At 36.4% G+C, this 20,702-nt stretch overlaps 1 protein-coding gene across 3 annotated transcripts in view; it reads left to right on the top strand.

Annotated features, from left to right (window-relative positions):
* Window positions 1–20,702, top strand: part of LOC123678056 (afadin) — a 132,940-nt gene that overhangs the window by 32,815 nt on the left and 79,423 nt on the right. For all 3 annotated transcript variants that reach the window (XM_045614830.1, XM_045614829.1, XM_045614831.1), the window contains exons 3-6: window positions 8,685–8,984; window positions 10,798–10,957; window positions 11,019–11,144; window positions 12,799–13,050. In XM_045614830.1, the coding sequence (XP_045470786.1) occupies window positions 8,685–8,984; window positions 10,798–10,957; window positions 11,019–11,144; window positions 12,799–13,050 (838 nt within the window). The remainder of the gene's footprint in view (window positions 1–8,684; window positions 8,985–10,797; window positions 10,958–11,018; window positions 11,145–12,798; window positions 13,051–20,702) is intronic.

The raw sequence follows: 20,702 nt of genomic DNA, 5'->3' as shown, positions 1-20,702 counted from the left end.
TGGCGTCAAAACGAATGTTAGAAACGAGCTTATTCAAAAGTATCGAATTTCACGGTTGTAAATCAGTTCTCAGCGATTATTGGCGCCAACGACGAAAGAGCTTCATGAATTCCTCAGTTATGAATGACGTTTTTTGGGATGAAGGGATTTTTGTTATTTATGAGTAAATGTAGATATTTATGAGCTTTTTCCTCGAACATCTTGTAAAACCAATACTTCCTGAACCTGAGCTCTATATCGTACTATGACTGAGACTTTTAAATTCATTTACAATTCGAATTCTAGTGGAATATTGTACAGGATAAATCATTGCTAGATCGAAAATTTAATTTAAAAATCTCTGTAAGATATTCCTTAGGATAGAGGAATTAATTGATCTTTGTCCATTGATATTCTCTTAGAATATTCTCGTTTTGTTTCAATATCAAAATGAAATTTTCATTGGAAAACCCTTTATAATATCACAATGGAAACATAGAGTAACCAAGTTTTCTGGAAACGCTGTAGCATATTGTTTAATACTTATTCAATCATTGAAAATCAATTGGTAATGAACATAGAGTAATTAACATAGACAGAGGGAGTATAAGCAATTTTTACATGTCCCCAACATGTTTAGATTACGTTGTCGGACTGTGATATATTTTCAAATCCACAATTTTACTATCTCGTTATGAATGTATATTATATGGAATGAAATATATTTATTTGAGTGATTCCCGATTGAATATGCAAATTTCAATATTTGGAATCCAATATTTTTCCTAATTGTCGAATTTCAATAAGCAGAATATTTATTATTTTCTATATCTACCTGCTGAAATTCAAGGTTTGGCAACTTTTGCTGTCCTAGTGTCATTTGTTGTTTCACGTCGTTTGGCGCGCTTGAAGTTTTTTTCTGAATTTCTGATATATTTAGGTATTTATTTCAATATATTTTGAGTTGATATGAAACGTTGATTGAATATGAGACATAATAAGTGCGTTCTTTGAGGAGAAACTCGCGAATTGAGTGAAATATCGTATAACTGACATGTTTTCATTTCCGCGCGCTTCATGTCAAATTTGATAGTTCATGTTGGGGACAAAATTTACTTACTGAAAATGACATATGCTCTCTCCCTCTATGTTTATTATTCTGAGGTACTGAACAAACAACACAATGCATTTTTTCAAAGACAGTGCTTCCTTAAATTTTATTTGAAGGAAAGGCGTCTCAAATCTTGTGGAATGTCGTATCATACAAATAATTTAATAATAGTTTTATCTTCTCATTCCATTTGTGCTGAACAAAAATCTCTTTTTACAGAAACTGAATTTAATTGGCGCTCTCTGAACTAAATAACTGTGATATTTATAGTATATCACGAATGTCTTTTCTCAATTACATTTGGTGCTCTACTATTATGTTTTTTGATTGCATGCTCGCGTGTTTAGAACTTGAAGTATCGAAAGTTTTCGCAAGCAATCCAACAACGAAAATAGTTTCGCATGCTGGAAAATCAATGAAATAAAACCTTTCAGGATGAAAATCCGATTTGGGGTGTTCTTGTGTATCAATCAGAAATAATAATTACGTTATAATTAGTTACAAGATAATTATCAGTAATTATTACTTGAATCGTGATTTAAAGACAATTCTTTGGTTGTAAACATCTTTGTAACAATGCGTAAACATTGTTGTAATGAAGGTTTATCTTTAGATGTAGTTTTGGTAAAAAATATACTAGATTTCATAAAAGACCTTAACTTAAAGTTAAATCTACTTGTTATTCATTGACAAAGAGACTATGCCAACCACTTCATGAAGGCGTAAGAATTTGGTAGGGTTTCAAAAAAAAAATGACAAATTTATCGAAACAGGTCGATTGACAAACACATTTTCCAATAGAAATTCACTTTCATCAGCGAATTGACGTTCTTGAAAAGCTTTCCAATAACGGAAACTCTTATGTAATAAGTTCAATGGAATATTGTAATATTTCTGCATGAATACATTAATGCGAAATTAAACAGTCCTTTTTTGCATTAAACAGGAAAAACCGATACATGGTTAATTAATTACAATATAACGTCGTAATGAAGCAAGTTTTCAGTGTAAATTGCGAAACTCGAGGATTATGTCCATAAGTGTAAAAAAGCACTTTTGAAATTTAAAAGGTAAACAAGGTTCTACAGTTTACTAAAATTGCGAAATTTTAATTGTTTCAGTAGGACACGTCACGGGTCTGGCCCCATGCATGCCAGCATTTCGGGACATAGAGATATAATCCTGTATCGATGAAGGTCAAATCACGCTACATTTGTTGTTGTTTTTGTGTTTTTAATGGTTGGGCCAGGGACTTATTGAGTGAAGTGTTGTAGAGGACAATAATTCAAACATGTACTAATGTACTGAGACAGACCCAAATTTCTTGGACAGGACTGAGTTAAAACTTTAGAAGGTTAAAATGTCAAAAGTCATGAACCTAATTTGCGGTGTAAAGGCATGTCCAACGCATTAGAACGATTTATGTTATGCGGGTTACTACTTAAGTACGTAATTCATTAAAGAAAACATGAGTACTTCAGAATATAATGTTAGGAAGTAGTGTGAGTATCCTATTAGAACCCACAATCCTAATATACTTACTGACAAAGAAACTGCAACATCCAAAAGGATCTATTCAAGTTTTAATTTTTTTGTTAAACGAAGATAGTAAAGCAAGGAGTAAATGATTGAAATTTGGAGAAAAAACGAAGGGTAAATTTCAAAGCCTTCTATCCTTCTACCATGATGTCCCAAACATGCTCTATTAGCGAAAGATCGGGGGATCTGGACAAAAGATTCGCATTAGTTGCTTCGAAAAAGTTCAAACTAACTCTGGCAAAATGAGTTCGGGCTTTAGCTAACTGAAATATTGGATTCTCGAGCCGATTAAGATAAGGGAGAACATATGGATCCACTATTTCTTGAAGGTAACGCAGCGCTGTCATGTTACCTCGAATAAAGACTAAAGATGACCAACTTGCATGTACAATGGCACCCTATACCATAACCCCTACTGTCTGGTGTACATGACGCTCAAACTGAGGTTCACGTCTTTCTCCCCGACGTCGTCTAACTCTTCCTCGGCCATCATGTGCACCCAAGGGGAATCGAGATTCATCAGAAAAGACGACCTGATGCCATTCCAATGTTGACGTTCTCTGCACCACTGTAATCGTTGCCGGCGATGCTCAACCGTCAAAGGTAACAAAAGATGGGGTCGATAATTCTGCAGTCCAAAAGACCGTATTCGGCGGTAAACCGATCGAACAGTTACAGGATGGCCTTGTTCTCCTAACCACTCATCAGCCAAAGATCGAGTTGTCGGAAATCGGTCTCAAAAAGCCATAAGTCTCAATATAGTTTTCAAGTTTAGCATCCTTCCTGGTGAAACCGAGCATGAATAAGACTCTTCAAAGAGAACGGAGTATATCGCATCACTTGAAAGAAAACCCGCTTATGTTGAACCTCTGGAGCATTTCGACGTTGTCTTCAGCCTTAAAGCGAAAAACAAAAGAGAAATTCGATACCGTTCGGTTGTGAATATGTGTGCCTTCGAAATAAAGTCCGATTTTTCTTTTGAAAGGGTAAGATGACGACCACCGGCCTATTGTCTTCCGCAATGTCAACCGATACCTCTCAAAGTGAGAACAAAAGAACTGGCTAATGAGTTCATAACAAGAACTTTGTTTATAACTCGAGAGGTTCCACGAAATTTGTCGTGTTCAGCGTCGATGCGCTGGGTCTTGAATTTCATTAGAGAAAAGTACGCAATTACGCCAATTATCTGCTTTCGAAGTCTAATGTTGCCTCGTTTAGGATATAAAGAAGATATTGTTTAGAATAAGCAAACAAGAGATAGTTCGAAACAGATAATGATGTCTCTTATAGATTACAACAGTTCTTTGAAATGTTTTTCTGAAATCGTTCAAGAGCTTCCTTGTAGCAAATTCAGACTATAAAATATGCTATTCCAGTATTCTGTTTTCGGTAAGGAAAATATACTTTTCTGGTTTAGGCCGTCAATATTTATCCCTACTGGTCTTTTATATAGTACACTTTGGATAGTAGGTAAATTCACGCATAAAACTCACATCATGAATAGGGATTCACGGCTTGGCTTGATTTTCAAGCTACTTGACTTGAGCTTGACTTGATTTCAAGTTAAGTTCAAGTCAAGTATTTATTTACCAAGTAGTTGAATCATATCAAGCTATTTGATTTTTATTGTGAAGGGTCACATCAATGAAAAAATGATGAAATAAGAAGGAACCTTGCAAAAAACACTTTATTTTGTGTAACTTATTGTATAAGAGAACCGAAAATATCAATTTCTTGAAATAGAATCATAAATCAAATCACTATAAATCATAACAAAATAAAAAATAAAGTTTCTTAAATTGAGAAACCTCCAGGCTTTGTTTGATTTCATAATTTTCCATCCAGGATCTAAGACACATGAGGCATCTTATAGATTTGTCGTCTAACATATTGCGAGTTTTTGTAACTGCAAGAACAGTTCTGGAAAATTGTCTTTCAACAGGAGCTGAAGATGTTGGCGTTGATGAAAAAAACCTTGGCCTTTTGGCCAAGTTTGGAAAGATAATTCTAAAACTAACCCAAATCTACCAATAGATTTTATAGAAATGTGAGAAAACTACTAATAAAGTCACACTGGCGACTTCAGTCTCTCGGCGCTCGAGGAATCCCCTTATTCAGCCTAAGCGCGCACGAGATTGCAGAATTATATGCCATATGACGCGTGCATATCAAGCTCAAGGTAATATCAAGTAGCTTGATATCAAGTCAAGCAATAAAGTCAAGTCAAGCTCAAGTATGTAATTTTTCACGAGCTTGATTTTCAAGTTACTTGGCTTGATGAATCCCTAATCATAAACATACATTCATTGAATAAATTATTAGATGCATACTCGGATACATGATATATGGAATCATGACGCATATATGATGCAGTTTGTCAAATTTTTAAACATATTTCAATGTATATGAATATATACAGGGCGGTTTACACAGAAGTCTCGTATTTACGATGCTTATAACTTTCGATAGCAGAGCCATAGACTCCTCAAACTTTTTTAATAATATTCCTTATACCCTCAAGTTTTTTCTGAAAAGAGCTCTATCTTATGAGGAATCCATAAGAAAGTTCAAATTTTCGATAAGAGAGTGTTTTTTTTTTGTTCCAATGAATCACTGAAATCATCTTCATATCATGACACGATATAATTATCACGAAGAATTCTCTGGATATTTTTTTGTTAAAAAGCTACATTCACGTCATTACCCTTTATAGCCGCTGACAATGTCGTTGGCGGTCGACAACAGCTGGATGGTACAAAACCGAAGAACCTTAATTCTGCAATTACGGTTCGACCTCTGCCTATTTATAGGTTAATTCGAGTCAACGTCATTTAACATTTTATTCCGAGAATAAACTGATTCATTCATGAATAAGCTCTGGAGATTCATTCATGTATGTACCTGTTAAATGACTGCAGATTTTCGGTTTTTTTTTTATACGATAACCTTTTCCCAAAAATTTATGTTTTGGAAAAAAACATTTAGAAAACGAGAGGAAAACTATCATAATACAAATTTTACACTTCTGTTCATTATTTCTTCCTATCTCAATATATCATTGAATAAATCATATCGGGTTATAAAATGAATTGATTCGATATCATAGATGTTTAGATTTAAGATTTTTAGTTATATTTCTTTCACACTGCTACATGTAATTAAATTATGTTTGTTTGCAACAGTATAAATAAATAAATAAATATTGTATCAAAACAAAAAAGCTTCTTCCGGAATTGATAACGTAACCAAAACCATACAAAATTCAAGAAGAATATTGGATGAATTTCGCAGAATTACAATATAACAATGTAGAATTCGCGTACGTAGAACGCGCAATCCGCTCCCGAGAAATTATCCACATCTCATTCTCAAGGATGATAAAAGCAACAACGCATCGTCGATTGTTTTCGTCGATAAGCATGGCTTCATCACTACACTTCTAAGTCAAAGAGAGCGTCAGTGAGTGAAAAGCAATTGGTGAGAGCCGTCCAAAGCGACCAAATTTCCAAACATCAGTGGATATTTATTTATTTATTCATTTATCCATCAAAAGTACATGAGGAGTCAACATCTAATGAAAAAACAATATAAAAAAACATTAATAACATAAATAGCAAACAAAAAAAAACAGATAAATCACAGATCTAGAAAATATTCATTCATGGAGTAGTAGGCCTTCTCCAGTAGATACTTCTTTAAATGGCTTTTCAGGGTTCTTCTTGTTAGTTGCCTGAAACCTTGGGGTAATTTATTATAAACCTTCAGGGCTGTATGATTGATGGTCAGCTGATAAGATCCTACCCTATGATGTTGAAGGGCAAGGTTGTTGGCGTGTCTGGTAGAGCAGTCATGATGAAAGTTGTTCTTCTGAAAAGTATCTAGGTTGTCATGAACAAAGAGTACACAGGCCAGGATCAGGAGAGATGGTAACGTTAGTATAGACTCCCAAACGAACAAACCTCTGCAGTTATCCAGACGTCCTGCACCACACAATGCTCTAATGGCCTGTTTTTGATTAATAAATATCTCCACAGCATGTGCACTATCACCCCAGATGATGATGCCATAGGAGATTGCACTGTGAAAGTAGCTGAAGTATGCTATCTTTGCAGATTGCTGGCCGGCAAGTTCTCACAGTAAATATTGATCTTGACAGCTTCCTCTTCATATATATGTTGATGAATAAAGTCTTTTTAAGAAAAAAGTTGGTTTTTACTGGTTCAAACGCGAGACGTATTGAGTGCTATACAGAGTAGCTCAAAAAAAATTTCCGTGAGTTTTCCCAGAAACGCCTTGTCGTTTAAGATTCTTGGGAGATAATGGTTAATCTCAAGTTGTTGCCCTCCAAATAAAAATAGGTCTTTTCCAAAAGAACTCATAGTTACCAACATATCTGGCTGGACCATTCTATGATAACCTCTCTCTATTTACACATTAGTACTGCAAAATAAGGTGTTGATTTTCCTCTCTTTTGAATCGCATGGACATGCACGTAATTCAATTAATTCCAACTAGAATTCAAATCGATAATTCCGAGTAATAGATTAAAGAAGAAAAAAACGTCCAGTCATGTTAATGAGATTCAATGTGTAAACGGATTATCCGAAGTCCTTGACCGTACTGATCTGAAGAATGCACAAAATCGCACTTTTCCTTTGAAAGCTGACTTCGCATTCCACATTACTTGAGAGACCATCTGCGAATGATTTGAATCCTCACTCATTTAGGAGACATGAAACTACACGTTACTTTATTTCATGCTGGATGATGATCATTTCATTAGTGCTATCAATTAGCATACTCTAGAATTAATATACAGATAGTTACATGCTCTCTTTCGACATAGTGTTGTTAGAGTTAGTTCGACTCATAAGAGTGAAGGCTGTAATTAAATTACATGAATTTGAATAACTAACTAGGATTATCTGGACTTTTTAGGAAATTTTTGCAGCAGGTAACTGAGCTCAATTAAAACCAGTTGATTGCATTGAAGGCTACTTTGCTGCTTTTGAATTGTGAAGAATCGGCTATGAGTTTCTTATCTATTCAGTTTCTGAAGCCAATATGTTTTTGGATGCTTGCATAGGGTAATAAACATATATAGAGAGAGTATACACAATGTTTACATGTTCCCAACATGGTTAGATCACGTTGTCGGATTGTGATATATTTTCAAATCCACAATTTTACTATATCGTTATGAATGTATATTATATTGAATGAAATATATTTATTTGAGTGATTCCCGATTAAATATGCAAATTTGAATATTGGGATTCCGATATTTTTTCCTAATTGTCGAATTTATAATAAGCAGAATATTAATTAATTTCTGTATCTACCTGCTGAAATACAAGGTTCGGCAACTTTTGCTCTCCTAGTGTCATCGGTTGTTTTACATCGTTTGGCGCGCTTGAAGTTTGTTTTCTGAATTTCTGATATATTTAGGTATTCATTTCAATATATCTTGAGTAAATATGGAACTTTGATTAACTATGGGTCATAAGAACTTCGTTCTTTGTGGAGAAACTCGCGAATTGAGTGAAATATCGTATCACTGATCTGTTTTCATTTCCGCGCGCTTCATGTCAAATTTGATAGTTCATGTTGGGGACAAAATTTGCTTATTGAAAATGACAAATGCTCCCTCTATCTATGTTTATTACTCTGATGATGCTTGTTACTTGAACAACTTCGAAATAATCAGAAATGACAACTCATCAATAACTTCAATGATCTATGTAAAATTACCGTACTAGGATTGATCATCATCTTCTCCTTGGATGTTGAAGCATTATTCAGTAGATTTTGCTTCTGTCGAAACTTTGTATTCCCTTTAGTGTTGAAAACATTTTTGGTCTTCATAAACCGGCATGAGAAATCATTGTGCAACATTAGCAGAGCTTTTTCTTCTAATTTTCTGGAACATTGGAACGTGGTACTTTCAGAGACCAGAAGTGGTTCTAGAACCAAATCATGACTACCACTGATTCAAATATTTGATCGAGAATTCTTCCCGCATCTCTATTTCACTTTTTACTTTTGTTTTTTCCAGGAGCTCGAGTTCCATGGCGTCATGCGCTTCTACTTTCAAGATTCCGGCCAAAAGGTGGCTACGAAATGTATCCGCGTAGCCTCTGACGCTACCGTGGAAGACGTCATAGGCACCCTTGTAGAAAAGTTTCGACCTGACATGAGGATGCTGTCGGTACCCTCTTACGCGCTCTACGAGCTTCACGAAGGCTGCCCAGAAAGGAAGATGGCGCCCGAAGAGAAACCCCTCTTGGTGCAATTGAATTGGCACGTGGACGACAGAGAGGGCAGATTTCTGCTGAAGAATGTAGATGACAAAACGGTAAGTTGATGACGAGACTTCTGTTGGGTAAATTCCTCCATACAGTGTCTCCAAAGAGATCATTGCCATCTCTGTACGTATTGCTGCTATGTTTATGTTGATGAACTTGCTCCTTCAAATGTACCCTACTAAGAAATACTACACTTGTTAAGGGCAGAAGATCAATGAAGCCGTTGCACATCTCCAAATCTTGAAATCAATTGATCTGGAAACACGTTCAGTCATTGAAATTCTGAGTGTGATCATTAAAGCATTATATCTTCATTATGTTGCCCCTAGTTCGAAAATTTTTTACCCAGTTCATAATGGTAGGTCGACTATGGGCTGCTCTAACGGTTCTAACATAACGGGTGTTTTTTTTTTCGAGGTATATAACTTTAAGTTGGCATTTCTGTTCAAGATGGTGACCGATTTAACAGCTGTCAAGTGAGTTATTCTCAGTTTGGTTTGGCAATTCATCATGAATAGACTCACGCCTGAACAACGCTTGCAAATAGTGCAATTTTATTTCGAAAATAATGGTACTGTGTGGAATACGTATCGCGCACTACGTCCATTTTATTTTGTTTAGCGATGAAGCGCACTTCAGGTTGAATGACTACGTCAACAAACAAAACTGCTGCATTTGGAGTGAAGCTAATCCTCAAGTGTATGTCCAAACACCATTACATCCAGAAAAACTGACTGTTTGGTGCGTTTTTTGGGCTGGTGGAATCATTGGTCCGTACTTCTTCAAAAACGATGATGGCCAGAACGTTACAGTCAATGGTGATCGGTATAGAGCCATGATTTCTAACTTTTTCATTCCTGAATTGAACAACCATGATATCCAGGAGCTGCGGTTCCAACAAGACGTCGCAATATGTCACACAGCTCGTACCACAATCGATTTATTGAAGGACACGTTTGGTGACCGTCTAGTTTCACGTTTTGGACCTGTGAATTGGTCTCCAAGATCTTGTGATTCAACACCGCTAGACTACTTTCTGTGGGGCTATGTAAAGTCATTGGTCTATGCGGATAAGCCACAAACCCATGACCATTTGGAAGACAACATTCGCCGTGTTATTGCCGATATACGGCCACAAATGTTGGAAAAAGTCATCGAAAATTGGACATCCAGATTGGACTACATCTGAGCCAGCCGTGGCGGTCATATGCCAGAAATCATATTTGAAATGTAATGCCACAAGATTATCTTGCGGATAAATAAAATTCATGTCAATCGAATAATCCATCGTTGTTTTATTGCAATTTAAAGTTCTATAGCTCTAAAAAAACACCCTTTACACTGCTCCATCGTGACTGAAAACCAAAATCGCCGTTCTTTGGAAGGGGAATGAACACCTCTTCTCCACGCTATGACTCACCATTTCTGAGTATCGTCCCATCCAAAATGTAAATGTTTCTCATGGTAACCTTGTTCTACCGAAAATAAGTGTTATTGTTTTTACAGAATAGTTCAATATATCGCTCAATCACTTCTATAACTACTTATCTTTGTTTGTGTTTTAAATACAGTTTTTTTGGAAATAGCCTTAATCAGGCGAGTGATTATTCAGGTTGAAGGAGTTACTAAACTTCAATTATCATCTTCATTTCCTCACAAAGACAGACAAAAGATACTTGAACTGATTGCTCGAATAGGGACATTCTCTTGAATACCGTGTTTATTTAAATTCGTTATGTCCCAATTCCGTCTTTATACATGTGCGACAAGTTGTTTTGTCATTCTTCACTGATTCTCGAAGGAAATACGAACGCAATGTTTCGAAAACGGAACAGGCTTACCAACTTTTTCTTAATTATGCAGGTTAATTCGATAGGCAACATGGACTCCAACGCCAGTTTCAGGAGGAAACTGTCGAAAAGAGAGAAGAAACAGTTGAAGAAACAGGAGAAATTATCAAGAATGAAGAGCGAAAACGGTGATAACGATAAGCAGGATGGTGTAGCTGAGAAATTGTACACTGGTTAGTTTTGAACCATCCTTACAATATTTCATTTGATACATTTGGAATTGATTGTTTTCAGAATTACCCGAAACGTCCTTTACAAGGTCGATATCTAATCCAGAAGCTGTAATGAGGAGAAGGCGGCAACAAAAACTGGAGAAGAAACTGCAGCAGTTCAGATCAAAAGACGGAGGACCAGACACGGGTAAATAAATTGCTCTTGTTCATTTGTAATGAATTTTTTTTTTCAATCTCTATCAGGATATACACTGCGCAAAAGAATTAACGCACATTATGGAAATCTCAAATGTATTCTACAGCTGAAGGTGTTCTCAATGATAATTATTCTTATCAGAATTATGCATGCATATGTTATCCACTTTCAAACGTTTTTCTTCAATACAGATGTTTTTTCCCAGCAGGAATAAAAAAAGATGAGATTATCAGATTTTGAATGTATTGGCTCCATTCTGAAATCAGTTGTTCTCGATCAATTCTAGTGATCAATAGTTTTTCTTTCGTTTGATTTTCTACACTCGATCGCTATGCAACGCGAAACACGCAATTTGACCCAAGAGGAATGTGCCCAAGCGGTAGTTTTGAGAGAAGAAGGGTGGAAATACACAAGAATTGCAGGAAGGTTTGGAGTTTCGCATACAAGTGTGTCCAGAATGTTGCAGCTATTCAGGGAGACAGGTATGAATGTCCGAAGACCAGGACAGGATAGACCACGGGTAACAACTGCCATTCAAGAACGTTACTTGAGAGTGTCTTCGTTGAGACAACGGTTTGCAACCGCTCGCCTCCTTCAAAATCAGCTTGAGCAAACTCATGGGGTGCAAATTAGCACTCAGACAATAAGAAATCGCCTCAGAGAATATGATTTTTTGCCTCGTGTCGCGGCAAGAGGCCCAGCTCTTATCCCAGCCCATCGAAGGGCGCGTTTGGATTTTGCGAGAGAGCATATCCATTGGGAAGAAAGAGTGCACTGAGCATATATTTCATGTGGACGTCTGTATACAAGGGAACATCGATCACAATGGTAGAGGCAGAATCTAGACTCATCTGTGAAGAAAACTCTTTCCCAATCAGCCTCTTCCCGTCTACCCTGTCCTGGTCTTCGGACATTCATACCTGTCTCCCTGAATCGCTGCAACATTCTGGACACACTTGTATGGGAAACTCCTAACCTTTCTGCAATTCTTGTGTATGTCCACCCTTCTTCTCGCAAAACTACCGCTTGGGCACATTCCTCTTGGGTCAAATTGCGTGTTTCGCTTTGCATAGCGATCGAGTGTAGAAAATCAAACGAAAGAAAAACTATTGATCACTAGAATTGATCGAGAACAACTGATTTCAGACTGGAGCCAATACATTCAAAATCTGATAATCTCATCTTTTTTTATTTCTGTTGGGAAAAAACATCTGTATTGAAGAAAAACGTTGAAAGTGGATAACATATGCATGCATAATTCTGATAAAAATAATTATCATTGAGAACACCTTTAGTTGTAGAATAAATTTGAGATTTCCATAATGTGCGTTAATTCTTTTGCGCAGTGTATATCACCCTGTAGTTTTTTAACCAAAATTGGCATATCACATGATGCAAACTTTGAATTGGAATAAATATGCCAGATTTCTTATGAAGATGAGAAAAAACTTAAAAAAAGCAATCAAACTGTACCACCCTGTATCACGAAAATAAAGAGTTTACAGACCTATGTTTACAGAACTTTTTTCTTTAAAATTATCCGAGGAATCTGTCATTTACGTTCGTAACTCCAATTCAGCAACTGCCCCTATGATATGATCTGAAATAATGATTTGTTCCCTAATTTTGTTAATTTTTTTCGCAGGAGGAACCTTGAAGATATATGGAGAGGCACTGTGCAAAGACGTCCCTTACAAGACGCTACTTCTATCTATTCGCGATTGTGCGGGTGCTGTTGTTCGGGAAATGCTTGACAAATACGGTTTGAGCAGGGCCGACCCTACTCAGTGGTGTCTTGTGCAAGTGAATGCCAATGCTAACGGGACAACAGAATCGGAATACGTACTTGACGATGATGAGTGTCCTCTTTCCATCCTGATGAATTCTTCTAATACAGGTAAGATTCAATTCAAACTGTTCATTTCAAATTGCCATCGATGTTTCCTTTAGAACTGAAGTTCCCATACTTGTGCGTCTGCTCAGGTCTGAGAGCGCTATCTATGTTTATGAAGCGGAACTTATGCATTAGGGTTTTCTGGGTCGGTGATATTCACAATGAAAGCGGGTTCTTACTTCTGCCGATAGATGGCTCCACCGGTATCGTTAAGGGAACTAGTGGTTGCATTAAAAAGTCATGAAAAACTGTTAGAATCGATAGTATGACTTGAGGAGAATACAGTTGAAGAATTAGATTTTTCTCGTATGGTAATACACGACATTTCTTGGTTTTTTTTTTGTATCAGAGATATTTTGTTATTGCAGGTTATGTGCCTTTGAAGATTAAATGTTACATTTATTTTCTAGGACATGTGGGTATGTGTAGTAGATGTATTTTCATTCATTAAATTCAGCTCTGAAAGTATATAGAGTTTAATTTTTGTGGGAGATCTATAGGAAATAAATCTCTTATTTTAGTATTCATTACCACTACATCTACATAGTAGACCTGCACTCTATTAAAAAAATCCTAACCATCAATTTTTGTGGGGGAGTTTTACACGAAAAAGAGAAAGCCCCACGTTGTTCATAACAGATAAATAGAATTTATCGCATGAAATTTTTAGAAAACCACTTGGTGGTCGTCTTAGTCAAAGGCATCAATTTGAATATTTCTAATTCGGGAAATGTGAATCAACAAAATTATTTAAATAATAAATGTTTTCCACAAAATTATGAAATTTGTACTATACATTTGCTATGACCTCTAGGGAAAAAATATCACAAATATTTCTCCAACATTTCCTGGCGAAATTTTGTAGATCAAATTTGGCACTATTAAATTTAATTTTCTGGCTTCAGTCGGCAGTTTTGAAAGTTGTTCTTTCAATATGAAAAATAGCCTCGAAAAAAGCTTTTCTATAATTCTCATTGGTTGTTTATTAAAACAATATTACTATGAATGGGGGATGACTGAAAATTTCAATTTTCAATCTTTTAAAAATAAATTTTACTAATCACAATTGAAGTAAGTATTGAAATTCATGCATCATCATTTCGTCTTCTTCAACAATGGTGAAAATGCGGTTTCATATTGTTAAAGATTCATGGCTTAACTTGATATTCAAGCTATTTTGGCTTGACTTGAAATCAAGTCGATTTTTCAAGTTCTTGCTAAATAAATGTTTGACTTGATATTGGAAACTATTACTTGACTTGAACTTGACTTGATTTCAAGTCAAGTAGAAGTTTTTCAAGTCAAGCAATCATTTAGCAAGTACTTGAAATACTAAATAAATGCTTGAATTGACATTGAAAAACTACTTCTTGACTTGAACTTGAAATCAATTCAAGTAGTAGAGTTTCAAGTCAAGCATTTATTTAGCAAGTACTTGAAAAATAGAGTACATTCTATCTAGCTACTTGATTTTGAGCAGTTTTGTTGTGTAGTGTGCACATCAATAAAAAAGCACATGAGGCATCTTATGGATTTTTGGCCTAATCTATTGCGGGTTTTTGTAACAATCAGAGAAGCTTTGGAAAATTGTCTTTCGACAGGAGCTGAAGATGCTAGCGTTGGTAAAAAATCTTTGGCCACTTTAGCCAAGTTTGGAAAAAAAATGTCAGGCAAGTAGTTGGTTAAATTATCAAGCTACTTGGCTAGATGAATCCCTAGACTAGGGATTCACGGCTCGACTTGATATTCAAGCTACTTGACTTGAGCTTGACTTGAAATTAACTCAAGTAGTCGTTTTTCAATGTTAAGTCAAGTACTTAATAAATACTTGACTTGAAATTGAAAACCCACTATTTCACTTGAATTTGAGTTGATTTCAAGTCAAGCTCAAGTCAAGTACCTTTAATATCAAGTCAAGCCGTGAATCCCTACCCTAGACACTTGGTCAAATTATTCGACCTACTTATGCTATTGATATTCTTATTTACCAGTGAATATTTGGGCGAAAAAGAACTCGGCGACAATGATTCAGAAAGATCGGTAAAGTATACGAGCAGCACATTTTCATCGAAACATTCCACACAGTTTTTTGGCATCCACTTCTCATAATGTTTGTACTTTTTGTCATACTAAAGCTAGGAGTTGGGTGACTTTTTTGGCAATAAGTTTTTTACTGACTATTGTGCTGTTTCTGGAATTTCGCAATGTCCTTTCATTTCTTCGATAAAGGCCTCTGTCCCTTGGGTTTGCCTTCAGAACATAGACATCTACAGTTGATACACAAACGAATATAAGTCCTAGAAGCATCATTGAACCTCCCAGCTTTACATTCAAGACAACGTTCACAATTTCCTTACCTTCCTCCCATATGTGCATAAGACCCCTTTAGTTAGTAGAATACACCATCAAGGACCATTGCTCCAAGCCAGCAGTTTATGTTAATCCATTCGATACATCCCGTGCATACCAAAAGCCGTTTCTTAGTCATCTCCATAGGCCGTGCACCTTCTATAAGTTGCTCTCGCTCGATTGACTACTGCCTCTACGCTTCCTTCCCAGCAAGCGAGAGAGTGAAGGACCTTTGTTTAGTCGTCTCACCCGCAACAGCCGAGAGGTATACCTACCTTCTTCAAGAAGCGGGAGATAGAGGGAAGAGGCACAAGCACCGGCTTCAGTATTCGGCCGACCAGACTGGCGCATGTTAGAAATCGCGTCGAACTAACGTTTATACGGGCGCTTCTCGCTCAGTTGTTGACCGTTTGTTGTCTGGCCCGCTTACACGGAAAATGAGGGTGAAGTTCGCAGTTTCGAAGTGGTTTTCTCCACCGGAGAGTCGCGAAACAAACCCGTGAAAACTACGAACTGTTAAAACGATGGTGTGAGCAACATGATGGACTGGGGTATCAGACGTACGTATACAAATATTTACCAGAACGGCGAGATTGACTCCTCTTAACTATGTTTGTTGTTGTTCTTCGTCTTGTGGCCCTCTCTATGCCGTGATTTATGTGCTATTGTTAGCGTGTGTGTCGTTAGACCCAACAAACGACGTCACGGATATACGTACAACTGTTTTGTCTTTTGTTGGAACTGCGCGACTGAAAAAGGTTATATCCGCCCGTTGTTGGGTTTGTCTCCGCTCGGACGGAGATGGTAGTTGAAGATATCGTAGCGTTCTTTTACATATTAAAAGTCGTTGTGTATTACTACAGGTGGTTTTTTTTTTGTGGATTTGCGTGATGTTTGGACGTTAAGGGGTGACGTTGATTGGTGTGGATTTATTGCCGTTGGAATTCTTCGCGTATCGTTTAGAAGGGTGTTTTTCTGGGTTTTTTGATTGTTGAAGCAATTTAAGTTGAGGGTATCTATATAAACACTCTTGATTAGACTGCACAGGACGGGAAAAAAAAGACTAGCTCTCTTTTTTTTTTCATTTAATCAAACTATCGAATAGTGATTAATAAAGAAAGACTGTTAAAAAACTAAGATTATACACTCTTGATATAGAACAATACAAAAATTATCAACTTCAAAAAACAAAGCATGTGTAGATGTAATCTCAATATTAGCAGAGGAAATGTAAACGGGGCATCATACATTTCAACGTATGATACGGGAGCACATATAAAAACCTCAGCAAAAACTCTGTCTCCCAGTATAGGTGTAGTGATTGGTTTGTGTATTTGTTTACAAAATAAGCTGAAATATTTATATTGAAAGGCTTCCTCTTCATCCAAACAAAATCTGCTTCATTCTTTCTCTGCGCCAACGGTTGACGACTTTATGATTAAATCTGAAAACAAAAAAGAAAAGAACCAGAAAGGAGTAATAAATGTTAGTTACCATAATAATGATTTGAATTTAGCAACCCATTCTAAAAAAGAATCTGAAACTGAATGGATAGCTTGGAAACCACCAGGAAATTTATAAATTGGACAAGTATTCACCAAGTGGTCAATGGTTTCTTCTACACCACACTCACATAGTGGGTTTTCAATAGAATGCCATTTGAAGAGCATAGTATTGCAACGATCATGACCAGTCCTAAGTCGATTTAAAATACACCAAATTTTCCTAGGAATATTGAAACTTAGAACTTTCTCTGAAGGATCAACGATTAGAGTTTTGTTGAAGACATTACAAGAACTCCATTCCGATCGCCAAATTTCCTCGTCACTTTCATTAGATTGAAGGAAGGTATTAATCCATAAAGGTTTGGGTGACTTTAATCTGGCAGTTCTAGTATCTGAGAGATAAGATACAATTGGACATAAGTTCGGGTAGAAATGAAATTTTTCCCAAGATTTTTGACTGAGACTGAGGGTGAAAGAACGGAACCAAGTAGATATCTTATGTCAAATTCTTGGTTCATACAAATGTTATTAGTCAGATGTCTCAGATATGTGAGAGTGAAAACTAGACCTGGCACCTGAAAGACTAAAAAATAGTTACCGGTTGATTTCAAATATTTTGTAGACCTTTTTGCTCTTGTTTCCAAGTTAGGGTGTTCAAAGTAGACAGCAATAAAAGCTACAAATGTAGATAATAATATTATCATAACTTTTGAACCAGGGAACATATTCAAATAGTTTTTCGCTACTTTGTAGCTAAAATTGCAATTCAGAAAGGAGTCTACAACTTCTTGGAATTTTAAAATACAAGACGAAAGGGTATGAATGTATAAAATTAAGAAAATTCTCTGAAAACAGTGTATGTATGTGTGAGGTGCACACATATAACTTTTTTACTAGGAAAATCGAAATGAATTTATAAATGTTACTATCAAACTAATAGAATTTGAAGAGTTTATTAAATTTAGCATACCTCACTTCGAAATCTTGGGAACCCTAATTAATAAATGTAGATATGACTTCAACATTAAGGAGAACTGATTCATTTTGAAGAGAAAAAATTTAATCTCCTGAAATTTTCCATTCTAATGAAATCCTGAGTCAAAAAGCTTTTAAAATGCATGGATTAAATTCTGTATTCGAGGAATAATGCAGTTTATCCAGTTTTCACAAAAGCTTCTCTTTTCACATCCTGAAATAGAAACAGGACTTTCAGAGATGTCAATTTTTTGTCTGAAACGATTTCAAAACTTCGTTACCGATAACAATAAGAGAAAAGAGATCTCATTCAATATTTCTTCGTCTCGAGAATTTCCGTCGCTTATTTCCATTTTAAGAAATGTATTTGTGGAAAGTATTTTCGTTCACATCTGGTTTCTTGGCAGATATTCTATTTGAGTAACTTATCGGATAAATGAGACTTATGGACAAAGAACAGAAAACAGACGGTGGCTGGCTTTCATGGCTAGATATGCTGAAAATTCGCGTTTATTTTTAACACAGACGTATACTGACTTCGGCGATAATATACAGGGTGTTTCATCATATTTTCATCAAACATATTATGTACCTTGTGGCATAGATTACACCGGGAGAATCATTTTTGCCTTATGAATAATACCTCGTTTTGGAAGCATAAGCGTGATGCAGGGTGTTTAACGTAATTTCTGAACATTATTCTATTGGGTATGGTCAGTTATGTATAACCTCTGAAGTTACATGGTCGCATCAGTATTTTCGAGTGCTCAATTTAAAAAAGGTGGAGACGAAAAAAAATCATCTGCACGACTATATATGTTTGTCCAGTTTATGATGAAACACTCAGTATAGTTGAAAATGTATTTTGAACGCGTTAACACTTGTCGATGTAGTCAATTCTTGATAAGACATTAAATTGTCGAAATAGTAAAAATTACTGGAAATCAATAGTATGTATGTATATGTATTTCATAAGGAGTCATAAGTGTCACTTTTCATAGCGAGCCTTTGTTTACTCGTCGAACGTAGTAACTAGTGAGGCAGGTAATTGAAAGCGAGCCATGAAAAATCACTTCTCCACCGAATAAAAAAGGTTTTTTTTTCAAACGTTCTTGATACCATAAAAATCTGGAGTAATAAACATAAATAGAGGAAGTATACGCAATTTTTACATGCCCCCAACATGGTTAGATTACGTTGTAGGATTGTGAAATATTTTCAAATCCACAATTTTACTAAAGGGTGTTTTTTCAGAGCTATAGAACTTTAAATTGCAATGAAACAACGATGGATTATTCCATTGACATGAATTTTATTTATCCGCAAGATAATCTTGTAGTATTACATTTTAAATATGATTTCTGGCATATGGCCGCCACGGCTGGCTCGGATGTAGTCCAATCTGGACGTCCAATTTTCGATGACTTTTTCCAACATTTGTGGCCGTATATCGGCAATAACACGGCGAATGTTGTCTTCCAAATGGTCAAGGGTTTGTGGCTTATCCGCATAGACCAATGACTTTACATAGCCCCACAGAAAGTAGTCTAGCGGTGTTGAATCACAAGATCTTGGAGGCCAATTCACAGGTCCAAAACGTGAAATTAGACGGTCACCAAACCTGTCTTTCAATAAATCGATTTTGGCACGAGCTGTGTGACATGTTGCGCCGTCTTGTTGGAACCACAGCTCCTGGACATCATGGTTGTTCAATTCAGGAATGAAAAAGTTAGTAATAATGGCTCTATACCGATCACCATCGACTGTAACGTTCTGGCCATCATCGTTTTTGAAGAAGTACGGACCAATGATTCCACCAACCCATAAAGCGCACCAAACAGTCAGTTTTTCTGGATGTAACGGTGTTTAGATATACACTTGAGGATTAGCTTCACTCCAAATGCGGCAGTTCTGTTTTTTGACGTAGCCATTCAACCAGAAGTGCGCTTCATCGCTAAACAAAATGAAATGGACGTAGTGCGCGATACGTATTCCGCACAGAACTATTATTTTCGAAATAAAATTGCACTATTCGCAAGCGTTGTTCAGGCGTGAGTCTATTCATGATGAATTGCCAAACCAAACTGAGAATAAATCGCTTGACAGCTGTTAAATCGGTCGCCATCTTGAACAGTAATGCCAATTCAAAGTTATATACCTTGAAAAAAAACACCCGTTATAACAGTTGATCTTTTCGATGATCTGATCAGTCAAAATATGACGTTGCTAGTGTGATTATTGGGACTGAATTCATTAAATATTTGTCATTAGTTATAGGGAATAAAAGCTAATTTCAAAAATACACTACCAGCATGAATTCCAACCACCATAAAGCCATCTCTGGACGGTTGAACTCTCTTTGTTTACTGGCAGTATGCTAGAATATGTACCGGCTTAAGGTAGTAGGACGATGCGGCAGGAGAAAGGAAAAGCAAAACGGCTGGATGGCTGAGGAACTGGTTGATTTATCGGCTTAATTTTTTCAGTGTCGATCACGCGCCAAGTTAGCCCTGCTTCGTTCCATATATCAGGAATGAAGGCACCAACGTCGAGGCTGGAAACGGCGAAGAAAACGTGCAGATTGAGACGTTGCTCGATGCGAAATATATTCACTCGACACTTTGGCGTCCATCTGCATTCTTTAATTTTTTATGTGTTTGTGGGGGGGATGGGAAATTCGATTTTCATCTGGGAAGGTTCATGGGATATTCACAAAATGTTTGTGCTCGCGACTTCGCCCACGTGGAAGACAAGCTTGAAATGACAGTGCCTTTTTAGCCCTCGTTCGCCAAGCAGATCGGTCTAACCTTTTTTCTACGAAATTTG

The sequence above is a fragment of the Harmonia axyridis genome, chromosome 4 (genome assembly GCF_914767665.1).
Source record: "Harmonia axyridis chromosome 4, icHarAxyr1.1, whole genome shotgun sequence".
NCBI lineage: Eukaryota > Metazoa > Arthropoda > Insecta > Coleoptera > Coccinellidae > Harmonia > Harmonia axyridis.
Note: the sequence above shows the minus strand (reverse complement) of the source record. Positions and strands in the feature narration are given on the sequence as shown.